Source organism: Saimiri boliviensis, chromosome 6, assembly GCF_048565385.1.
Source record: "Saimiri boliviensis isolate mSaiBol1 chromosome 6, mSaiBol1.pri, whole genome shotgun sequence".
Taxonomy (NCBI): domain Eukaryota; kingdom Metazoa; phylum Chordata; class Mammalia; order Primates; family Cebidae; genus Saimiri; species Saimiri boliviensis.
The window spans coordinates 71703576-71715664 of record NC_133454.1 but is presented as its reverse complement, the minus strand read 5'-3'; the positions used below and the strand labels follow the sequence as shown (position 1 = coordinate 71715664).

Below are 12089 nucleotides of genomic sequence, written 5' to 3'. Positions count from 1 at the left end.
CTTGTGAAGAAGGCATTATATTTGCATTTTTACAAAAGTAAAAATAGATCCTAAGATGTTAAGTAACTTGTCCAAAGTCACAAAACTAGTAAGTGGCATAACTGGGATTTGAAGGCAGCACATCATTGGGATTGTGAGGAGGCTCTGGAACCAGATTGTCTGAGTTAAATGCCCCCCCACCAAATTTTTTTTTTTTTTGTGGTACACGAAAAAAGTTTAGACACAATGCCCAATAAATTTTTAACACTTTTTTTTTTTTTTTTTTTTTTTTTTTTGAGACGGAGTTTCACTCTTGTTACCCAGGCTGGATTGCAATGGCGCGATCTCGGCTCACCGCAACCTCCGCCTCCTGGGCTCAGGCAATTCTCCTGCCTCAGCCTCCTGAGTAGCTGGGATTACAGGCACGCGCCACCATGCCCAGCTAATTTTTTGCACTTTTAGTAGAGACGGGGTTTCACCATGTTGACCAGGATGGTCTCGATCTCTCGACCTCGTGATCCACCCGCCTTGGCCTCCCAAAGTGCTGGGATTACAGGCTTGAGCCACCGCGCCCGGCAACACTTTTTATTATTAGCTACGTATGTTTCATTCCCTCATTTATTTGTCTTAGTAAGCTTGTGACATAGAAATTATCCCCATTTATTTGAAATAGGCTTGGAGGGCAAGAGTCCTCTTTGTCTGATCAAATACATTCTGTGACCCACCCTGTGCTAACTCCCTATTAGAGCCAGTGTCCTCCAAAACATGCTTGTTCCACATAGCTGGTTTGGAAGCCATCCTTCCTGCTAAAGAGGCCCTTTATGCTTCTCTCTGCTACTATCACCCCTCCTCCATAGCCTTTTTTTTTTTTTTTTTGAGACAGTTTCACTCTATTGCCCAGGGTAGACTGCAATGGTACGATTTTTTTTTTTTTTTTTTTTTTTACCTTTAAGGAAAACCACCTTTATTCCATGTAAATGGCAATACAGATATAATAAGCAAATGATACCGTAAGCAGATTGATATAATATGCAATTGCAATGGGAAGAGGAGAAAAGATGTTTACACTCATTGAGCTATGGAGGATTCACCACCACATTGGGAAGCAACAGCCTGGGCTCCAGAGTCGGCCATGGCCACTCATCAGTGCGCAGATGAGGAGGGTCTCATGGAGCTTAGGTGCAGTGTGGGACCCCAGCTCTTCTTGTAGCAACTTGTTTGGCATGAGGCTCAGTCAGGAGGGTCTTTTGTGGCCAGGCTTAAGGAACATGGAAATGTCAACTTGTTTCTGTAACTCTGTTGTTTTTCAATAACTAATGTATAAAAACAGACTGAAATAGAGATTTCTTCAAAACAATGCTGGATAAACGCCTCAAGGGGGTCACTTAACTCGTTCCCAGACTAGAAGATCTTGACTCACTGCAACCTCCACCTCCCAGGTTCAAGTGATTCTCCTGCCTCAGCCTCTTGAGTAGCTGGGATTACAGGCACGTACTACCATGCCTGGCTAATTTTTGTATTTTAGTAGAAATGGGGTTTCATCATGTTGGCTAAGCTAGTCTCCAACTCCTGACCTCATGATCTGCCCACCTTGGCCTCCCAAAGTGCTGAGATTATAGGCGTGAGCCACTGCACCCTGTCCATAGCCTTTTTTTTTTTTTTGAGACAGTCTTGCTCTTTCGCTAGGCTAGCGTGCAGTGGTACGATCTCAGCTCACTACAACCTCTGTCTCCCAGATTCAAGCAATTCTCCTGCCTCAGCCTCCAGAGTAGCTGGGACTACAGGCGTGTGCCACCATGCCCGGCTAATTTTTTGTATTTTAATAGAGATGGGATTTCACCACAGCCAGGATGGTCTTGACATCCTGACCTCATGATCCGCCTGCCTCGGCCTCCCAAAGTGCTGAGATTACAGGCGTGAGCCACCGCACCTAGCCAGCCTACTATTTTAAATTACGAAAATACATACATTCCTGTTGTAAAAGATTTCAATACACAACCAAATTCCTTATTGATGGAAATTGACATTGTGACTGTTTACTCACTATTACAAACAATGCTGCAATAAACCTAATGTATATATGTCTTATAAAAATATAATTCTGGCCAGGCAAGGGGGCTCATACCTGTAATCCCAGCACTTCGGGAGGGTGAGGTGGGAGGCTCACTTGAGCCCAAGTGTTTGAGACCATCCTGGGCAATATACTGAGACCTCATCTCTACCAAAAACAAAAATTTCTGTGATTTCTATGATGTAGAGCGTATTTAGTTTCCTATGTTTTGCGGCTTATTTGTTCCTTTTTTTTTTTTTTTGAGATAAGAGTTTTGCTCTGTCACCCAGGCTGGAGGGCAGTGGCATGATCTTGGCGCACTGCAACCTCCACCTCCCAGGTTCAGGCAATTCTCCTGCCTCAGCCTTCCAAGTAGCTGGGATTACAGGCACATGCCTCGCTAATTTCTTTGTATTTTGAGTGAGACAGGATTTTGCTGTGTTGGCCAGGCTGGTCTGAAATTCCTGACGTCAAGTGATCCATCCACCTTGGCCTCCCAAAGTGCTGGGATTATAGGCATCGGCCATTGCACCTGGCCTATTTGTTCACTTTTCTATCAATCTATGTGCTTCTTAGTGGCTTCCAGGTACTTTTTATTCTGGAGGGTAATCTTTTCTGTTATAATTTATAAATAGATAATGTTTACTTCATCTTTATTATTTATTTATTTATTGAGACAGTTTCACTCCATTACCCAGGCTGGAGTGCAGTGGTGTGATCTCAGCTTACTGCCATCTGCACCTCCCAGGTTCAAGAGATTCTCCTGCCTCAGCCTCCCAAGTAACTGAGATTACACTCAGCATGCACCACTGCGCCTAATTTTTTTTGTATTTTTAGCAGAGATGGGGTTCGCCATGTTGGCCAGGTTGGTCTTGAACTCCTGACCTCAAGTGATCCATGTGCTCTGGCCTCCCAAATGTTGAGAGTACAGGCGTGAGCCATCAAGCCCGGCCTACTTCATTTTTAAAAGTTCAACTTGGCCAAGCACGGTGGCTCATGCCTGCAATCCCAGCACTTTGGGAGGCTAAGACTGGTGGATCTTGAGGTCAGGAGTTAAGACCAGCCTGCCCAATATAGTGAAACCCCATCTCGACTAAAAATACGAAAATTAGTCAGCTGTGGTAGCAGGCGTAATCCCAACTACTGGGGAGGCTGAGGCAGGGAATTGCCTGAACCTGGGAGGCGGAGGTTGCAGTGAGCCAAGATTATGCCACTACACTCCAGCCTGGGGGACAGAGACTCCATTTCAAAAAAAACAAGTTCACCTCAACTAATTCCCTTCTCTTCTCTGAGATTCTTGCTGAAAACTCCAGTGCACACTGCTTGTTTACTCTGATGGTATCAGCATCGAGTACACAAGAGCACATAGCGATTTGTCTTTTTATTATAATTTGCCTGATTATCCCCCTTAGCCTGAAATAGGATTATTCTTTAAACTCCTACTTTCTCCCCTCTTTTCTCTTATAGTGCTCAAGAAGTATTTGTTATTGGCCATATGCGGTGGCTCACACCTGTAACCCCAGCACTTTGGGAGGCTGAGGCAAGAAGATCACTTGAAGTCAGGAGTTCAAGACCAGCCTGGCCAACATGGTGAAACCCCATCCCTACTAAAAGTACAAAAATTAGCTGGGTGTGATGGCACTTGCCTGTAGTCCCAGCTACTTTGGAGGCTGAAGCAGGGGAATTGATTGAACCAGGGAGGCCGAGGTTGCAGTGAGCCAAGACTGTGCCACTGCACTCCAGCCTGGGTGACAAAGCAAGGCTCTATCTCAAAAAAAAAAAAAAAAAAAAAAAAAAAGAAAAGAAAAAAAAATTGACTACAATGGAAAAGAGTAGTTTTGTTGAAGAAAAATGAAAAGTGATATGCAACTGTTTTGAATGGGAAAACACAACCTCCTCAAAGGGGAATTATTACTCAGCTCCAGCCAATTGTTAAGAGGGAATAAAAGTCAATGTTGACAGCTTTTCCACTTTTCAAAAGCTGAAAATATACTTTAAAAATGTTAGCCCAAGGCCTGGCACGGTGGCTCACGCCTGTAATCCCAGCACTTTGGGAGGCCGAGGCGGGTGGATCACGAGGTCAAGAGATCGAGACCATTCTGGTCAACATGGTGAAACCCCGTCTCTACTAAAAATACAAAAAACTTAGCTGGGCATGGTGGTGCACGCCTGTAGTCCCAGCTACTCGGGAGGCTGAGGCAGGAGAATTGCTTGAACCCAGGAGGCGGAGGTTGCGGTGAGCCGAGATTGCACCATTGCACTCCAGCCTGGGTAACAAAAGCGAAACTCCATCTCAAAAAAAAAAAAAAAAATGTTATCCCAACTCTGTGTGTTTGTTGGGTTGGGAGCAGGTTGAGGCCAGACTCATTATCTGTTAATTCAACAGAATCTGGCATTTAATAGGTACTCAATATTTGACTAATTAGCTGTGTGTGGTTATGCTCACACCTGTTGTTCCAGCTATTTGAGAGGCTGAAGTGGGAGGACGGCCTGAGCCCACTGAAGCTGCAGTGAGCCATGACTGTACCACTGCACTCCAGCATGTGCAACAGAGGCCCTGTTTCAAAAAACAAAACAGGCTGGGTGCAGTGGCTCACACTTGTAATCCCGGCACTTTGGGAGGCAGAGGTGGGCGGATCACAAGGTCAGATCGAGACTATCCTGGCCAACATGGCGAAACCCCAACTCTACTAAAAATTCAAAAATTAGCTGGGTGTGGTGTTGCGTGTCTTGTAGTCTCATCTACTCAGGAGGTTGAGGCAGAAGAATTGCTTGAACCCCGGAGGCAGAGGTTGCAGTAAGCCAAGAATGCGACGCTGCACTCCAGCCTGGCAACAGAGCAAGACTCCATCTAAAAAACAAAACTATATTTGAATAAAAAGTTTCCCTATTTGCTTTTTTCTTTCCCCTAAACTGATTGAAACATCAGAACAAGTGATGAAAGAGAAAGGCACTAATTAGGTAACCAATTTACCATTAGATTATGAATTTAATTTAAAATACAAATGTCCCTAAAATCATCTCAGTACACTGACCCAAGATGTGGGGTGGGGGAGCATCCCTTACCCCATTCTTTGTTTTCATGGCAAATACTGGTGGAACAAGACAGCTGAGGATGTGTGAGATGTGACCCTGAATATATGATAGCTATTTGTGGCAGTCATGTCCAAACCCATTGCTCTCAACACAGATCCAAAAACTATCCGCATGTTTTACACCTCCCACACCCACCATTCAGAATTTCTTCCTCTATGATCTCTCTGGGTGCTGGTTTTGGCAGGGCCATCTACTGGGGATAGCTAGTATGGGGTCTCAGTGGTGGGCACTGGCTTGTTCTTTCCTCCTCTGCAGTTCCTCTTGCCGCCTCGCCTGCTGTTCATTCATGCAGTCCTTGAAGGCCTGCACCTGTGGCTGGCACTGCCGCCAGTCCTGGTGCTGGGCCATGCACTCCTGCACTGCAAAGTGGGAGGCAGCACAGCCAGAGCGGGAGATCAGCTGGTCTAGCGGGTCCTCCTCCTCCTCTTCTTTCTTCACAGGTCGGGTCCAGGTATGGCCTTGAGGGACTGAGGTTGACATCCTGGGGGTGAGGAGTCTATAGAACATTAACAGAGACAAGGTTAGAGTATCGATATGATGATATATAAGGTTCGTAGATTATAAATAGCAATGACCAGACTGCACTGTCTAGCCTGTTTATGTCTGTCTCCTGTGAGAGACTCTAAGCTTGAAGACACATGCTTGTTTTTATTTATTTTTTATTTTTTTATTTGAGGGGGTCTTGCTTTGTCACCCAGGATCACTGTAGCCTCCATCTTTAGGGATCAAGCAATCCCTCAGTCGACCCCTGCCAGAATAGCTGGGACTACAGGTGTGCACCACCACACTCAGCTAATTTTTTTGATTTTTAGTAGAGACAAGGTTTTTCCATGTTGCTCAGTATGGTCTCAAACTCCTGGTCTCAAGTGATCCTCCCACCTCGGCCTCCCAAAGTGGTGGGATTACAGGTGTGAGCCACTATGCCCGGCTGATGTTTGGTTTGTCTTGATTTACCTTTGTGTCCCCAGCACTAGGCCTGGCCGCAGCAGCCTGCAGAGTGGTTTGAACTGAATGAGATAAAGTATGTGAGAGTGCTTAATATAACATTCAATAAGCTCAATGGATTTTGCTACTGGAATATGAATTAGGTGAAATGTCATCTTTTTAAAGACACAATCTGTGATCTACCTAAAAAGAACTGAACTTTCAGCCAGGTACGATGGCCCACACCTGTAATCCTAGCATTCTGGGAGGCGGAGGCAGGAAGATTGCTTAAGCCCAGGAATTTGAGACCAGCCTGGGTTAAAGCAAGACCTCGTCTCTACAAAAAAATTTAAAAATCAGCGGGGCATGGTGACACATACTTGTAGTCCTAGTTACTCAAGAGGCTGAAGTGGTAGAATCCCTTAAGCCCATGAATTCAAAGGCCACAGTGAGCTATGATGGTGCCAGTGTACTCCAGCTTAGGTGACATAGTGAGACCCTATTTCAAATAAATAAATAACCTTTCTTCTTTTATCCTACTGGCCTTATTCTATACCTGAAGAAAGTTTAAAACATGAAAGAGTGCCCAAATATGGGTAGGTTCTGACACATGGGGAGGATGGAAAGAGTTAAGTGTGGTAGTAGCATACAGCATGCAGAGGCCAGGTTAAGACATGAATCTATAAGGTAAGTGAGATGGCTTTGTAAACCATACAAAAATGTGAGGTGTATTTATTTGTCCAAACTGTCTTACCCACTTGCATCAGAGGACTCAGCACAAAGTAGCATACAGAAGGAACTTAAGGTTTGAAGAGAAATGACTTCAGCCTTTGCAAAAATTTCACCATGATGGGCTATGAAGAAACTAGTAGGACTCCTTGATACCTTTACAGTGTCTGTCATTCAATCAACAAATGACTAAGTACCTATCATTTACCAGGCACTATGCCAGTGCTGAGGATTCAGGAGTGACTAAGTTAAGTTCCTGGCTTCATGGAGTTTACAGCCTAGACAAGGAAACAGACAGGGCAGTTTACTACACAGTGTACAGATGGCTAAGACTGGGACCACAGTTGAGGGATACCTAATCCAGATAAGGCCAGGAATAGGCATGGAAGGCTTCCTAGAGGAAGTGATTTCCAAGCTGAAACTTGACAGATGAACAGAAGTTAGCCAGAGATGGAAAAAGTATTTTTGGTCAATGGAAGAGCAGATGGTTGAGACAGAATCTGACACGAGAGAAAAAAGAAGTTCAGTGACTGGAGAACAGAGTATGAGAACAAGACAACAAATTAAACTGGTGATATAAATAAGTGATCATCACAAGGCTTAGTAGGATATAGTAGAGAATTCAAGACTCTTTAGGGAGTTAGGCACTTTACACAACTCATTTGCCTTGGAAGCAGTATAACTTAGGAGGGGGTAAAATGGGCTTTGAAACAGACTTGGACCTAGCTTTGTCACTGCTTCATTTGGTGCCCTTGGACACGTCATTTGATAACCTCTCTGGAAACACAGAGATGAAGCCAGGTGCCATGGCTCACCCCTGTAATCCCATCACTTTGGGAGGCTGAGGTGGGAGGTAGTTTGTGCCCAGCCTACGCAACACTTTGAGACCTCGTTTCTAGAAAAAATAAAACAAAACTATCCTGGTGTGATGGCAGACGCCTATAGTCCCAGTTACTCAGAAGGCTGAGGTGGAAAGATGACTTGAGTATGGGAGGTCGCAGCTGCAGCGAGCCGCGATCACCCCACTGCATTCCAGCCCGGGTGACAGCGGGAGACCCTTTCTCAAAAGAAAAAAAAAAAAGGTTTGTAAGGAGGCTGGTACATCTAAAGAGTTCAATAAATGATAGTTAATAGTTTTCTTTTCCTAAATACACTGTTAACTCTTTCAATTTTTTTTTTTTTTTTTGAGACGGAGTTTCGCTCGTTACCCAGGCTGGAGTGCAATGGCGCGATCTCCGCTCACCGCAACCTCCGCCTCCTGGGTTCAGGCAATTCTCCTGCCTCAACCTCCTGAGTAGCTGGGATTACAGGCACGCGTCACCATGCCCAGCTAATTTTTTGTATTTTTAGTAGAGACGGGGTTTCACCATGTTGACCAGGATGGTCTCGATCTCTTGACCTCGTGATCCACCCGCCTCGGCCTCCCAAAGTGCTGGGATTACAGGCTTGAGCCATCGCGCCCGGCCCTGTTAACTCTTTAAATAGGCCAGGAACAAATCATTTAGAGCAAGAACTGTGGAATGGAAAGTGCCTTGGATCCTAAACCAATCCTAAACCTAGATCTGTGTTCTTATCCCAGCACTACGCCCTTACTATGCCACCTTTTTCATCTTAGTTTCCTCATTAATCTCATTTAATTCGCACAATTAGAATGAGTAGTAATATAACGAATGAAAAGTGCTTGGGCTACAATAGGACTTAGTAAATGCTACTGTACTCTCCTCTCACCACCTTCTGGTTTCAGTCTACTCTGAAGTAAAATGAGGACGACCCGTGCTCAGAGATCAGGACAGGGTAGATGGCTGGCAGCTGAATCGTGGAGGCTGGCTTAAACTAGGAAGTCATGGAAAGGATCCTGAAGCATAAAAATGTTGGCAGCTAGGAGGCCTGAAGCGCCTCTCGGGCGCAGACTTTGAACTTTAAGGACGCATGCGCGCGCGTCGCTAAGCGCCGCCCTGTTGCGCTCACAGCGCCTCCTGGAGAAAGAACAAGGTAAGCGATGCTCACCGGACACGTGGGAAAAGAGGGCCCGAACGCGTGCACCTACGCGGCGGCTTGGGCTTCGCAGGCGGTTGGAGATCCTCTGCCCATTCCTCCCAGGAACAAGGCCCTCGTAGGGAGCGCGCACACGGAAGGGGCGGTGAACCCACCGCACGTTTTCATTGGTGGCCTCTTGGTGGACGCCCGCCCTCTGTACTCGCCACACCCTTCTCAGGAACCCACTTCCGGGAAGGGGAGGAAGAGGTGGGCTGGTGGAGGCGGGGTCGAGATGGCGGCGCCTTTGAGGATTCAGAGCGACTGGGCTCAGGCCCTCAGGTGAATCCAGGCTCAGAACGGAGGCAGAGAAGGAGGGTAGTGGATGTTGCTTTTGCTTCAAGGAGAGCCATGCCTGGTCCAGGATATCCATAGGGGTTACTTCGTCAATTGTTGAGGGATATGGAGGGAACAGGGTCTGGAAAAAAGTATCAAACCCGTATGGTCATTCTATGAAAAGTTATCCCAGGCCAAGGGAGCACATGAGCTGTGTGATCCCCGTGTCAGAACTAGGATCAGTGAGTTGGAGAAAGACAAGGATACTGGGAGGCAGGAAGGCTCTTGGCCAAGTAGTTATTTAGCAAATATTGATTAGTCATCAGTTATTTCCAAAAGTCCCTGTGCTCACCACCACTTTGTATATGTGATGGAACCTTTATATTCTCCTAGGCCCATAATGCTATATTAGGCATACTAGACAATACTATTAAGGAAACTAACTAACACCATGTCCAGGTCCCATACTGGATACTTGGTGGAGCTCAGGTGTATACTCTAAATATAAGTGATGGTTCCTGCTGTTCCGGAAGCTGACATCCAGGCCAGACGCGGTGGCTCACGCCTGTAATCCCACTTGGGAAAGCTGAGGTTGGTGGGTCACTTGAGGTCAGAAGTTCAAGACCAGCCTGACCAACATGGTGAAACCCCCGTCGCTACTAAAAATACAGAAATTAGTTGGGCGTGGTGGCAGGCGCCTATAATCCTAGCTACTTGGGAAACTGAGGCAGGAGAATCGCTTGAACGCAGGAGGCAGGTTGCAGTGAGCCAAGATCGCACCAGCGCACTCCAGCCTGGGTGACAGAGCGATACCTTTCTCAGAAAAGAAAAGAAAAGAAAAAGCTGACATCTAAGTTAGGAGTACACAGCAAACTATTCATTTTTTTTTTTTTTTCCCCTGAGATGGAGTTTCACTCTTGTTGCCCAGGCTGGAGTGCAATGGCGCAATGTCGGCTCACCGCAACCTCCGCTTCCCAGGTTCAAGCGATTCTCCTGCTTCAGCCTCCTGAGCAGCTGAGATTACAGGAATGTGCCACCACACCTGGCTAATTTTTTTGTATTTTTAGTAGAGGCAGGGTTTCTCCGTGTTGGGCAGGCTGGTCTCGAACTCCCGACCTCAGGTGATCCACCGGCCTCAGCCTCCCAAAGTGCTGGGATTACAGGCTTGAGCCACCATGCCTGGCCATGTTTGTCAATCTTATACTGTGCCAGTTATTTCTCTAGGCATCAGGATGAATATAGCAGTGCCATATTTGGCAATTGCTGCTGCTAATAAGGGTTTTTCAAATTGAAACAATGGTGAAGAGAAAACAACAACAAAAAAGAAACAATGGTGAAGATTAATGAAACATAGCCTTCTGCATTTAAGAAATTTACACCTTATAAATTTACACTTTACTTAATTTTATGTGGACTAAAATATGGACTACTTACTAGTACACAGAACGTGATAAGTAATAACAGTAACATGAAGTGCCACCAGGTACCTATGAGAAAATACAGCACAGAGGACTTAACTTGCCCAAGATCATGCATCTTGTCAAATGATAAAGGGTTGCTGTCAACCTCGATCTTTGTCTTAAAAGCATAGACCCTTTCCATTATACCCTAAAAGTGCTAGGGTGAAGGATTTGGGTGTTTGGGCAGGTGCTAAAATAATAAAAGGAATCTTGTTTGGTTATTGTGAGGGTTAATGATGCCGTATGTAAAGTGCTTAACACAGGACTTGGTTTGCAATAATCCAGATAAATATCTAAATAAAATGACCTTGATTTTTCAAAGTGATCTCACTTTGATGGATGAGCATTAATGTAACCAACAGATATCTATTAATTAAATAGTTAATCCACAAATATTTCTTGAACAAATAAAGTTTGTCTGTCTTAGAATGATCTATACCTGATGAGAGGTTGAACTAGATCAAGTCGAAGTACTATGACCAAACTGGAGGTTATATGACCTTCCTTCTTCACTTGTAACTATGGCATCCCATTCAACTTTGGTAAGCCTAATTAGGCTTTTGTCTTTCTTCATAGGAAGGATGAAGGGGAGGCCTGGCTGAGCTGTCATCCCCCAGGTAATACCTATAAATCTATATGCTCTCACTTTAAAGAAGGATTGTTACCCTTAGAAGAAATCTTCTTACTTTCTCCTGGCCCAGCCTCCTTACATTATATAGTCTGCAAACATGCTCGATCAGTCTGTACTGTATGGCCATCACCCCAAATCTTCCATTCCAACAGAAGGCCTTCAGATTGATTTTCCATTTGAAAGCCACAGACTTATTTGTGAAGACATTGTTGATGCATCTTAATTAGTTCCTTATCTTGTGCTGTTGTATTCTAAGCACTTCTGCAGCTTCAGGGACGTTCTTGATGTTGATTTCTAGATCTAGCCGGGTGCAGTGGCTCACGCCTGTAATCCCAGCACTTTGGGAGGCTGAGGCGGGTGGATCACGAGGTCAAGAGATCGAGACCATCCTGGTCAACATGGTGAAACCCCGTCTCTACTAAAAATACAAAACATTAGCTGGGCATGGTGGCGCGTGCCTGTGATCCCAGCCACTCAGGAGGCTGAGGCAGGAGAATTGCCTGAATCCAGAAGGCGGAGGTTGCAGTGAGCAGAGATTGCACCATTGCACTCCAGCCTGAATAACAAGAGCAAAACTCCATCTCAAAAAAAAAAAAAAAAAAAAAAAAATTTCTAGATCTATAGCTCCAGCCCTGACCTCTCCATGTTCAAGCAGAAATGGGAACAGTTGTTTGCTAGAGATTTCTGCTTAAAGCTTATTGTCACCTTAAGTTACCTGACTTACTGAAGTCCAAAAGCAAGCTGAGTACATTTGTTGTCAAAAGCATTCTCTTTCTTGATTTTCTCATTTAAGTTACCATCATTTTTCTTTTTGTTTCTTTTCTTTTTTTATTTATTGCCACCATCCATGTAAGTTACCATCATTTATCTAGGCATCAGAGTGAAAAACCTAGTTACTTGACCTTCCCAT

The 12089-nt window shown here is 45.0% G+C and overlaps 2 protein-coding genes across 6 annotated transcripts in view; one reads left to right on the top strand and one right to left on the bottom strand.

Annotated features, from left to right (window-relative positions):
• Positions 1-4998: 4998 nt before the first annotated feature.
• On the bottom strand, positions 4999-5605 carry COA4 (cytochrome c oxidase assembly factor 4 homolog). The gene has a single exon (XM_003923449.4). It carries the CDS (start codon positions 5603-5605, stop codon positions 5342-5344), a length of 264 nt encoding a protein of 87 aa, XP_003923498.1. The 3' UTR covers positions 4999-5341.
• Positions 5606-5615: 10 nt separating this feature from the next.
• PAAF1 (proteasomal ATPase associated factor 1) overlaps positions 5616-12089 on the top strand; it is a 50880-nt gene continuing 44406 nt past the window's right edge. For 2 of the 5 annotated variants that reach the window (XM_074400947.1, XM_074400946.1), the window contains exons 1-2: positions 5616-8770; positions 11125-11165. Coding sequence is in view for 2 of the 5 variants with exons in the window: in XM_074400945.1 (XP_074257046.1) it covers positions 8778-9094; positions 11125-11165 (358 nt within the window). In the remaining 3 variants the exon portion in view is untranslated. Of the gene's footprint in view, positions 9095-11124; positions 11166-12089 lie in introns of all 5 variants that reach the window. The other 3 variants (XM_074400945.1, XM_074400949.1, XM_003923447.4) reach the window with 3 other exon arrangements.

What these genes read in the sequence shown, in the direction of transcription:
- COA4 (XM_003923449.4), bottom strand. Translation starts at nt 5,605, where the DNA reads ATGTCAACCTCAGTCCCTCAAGGCCATACCTGGACCCGACCTGTGAAG.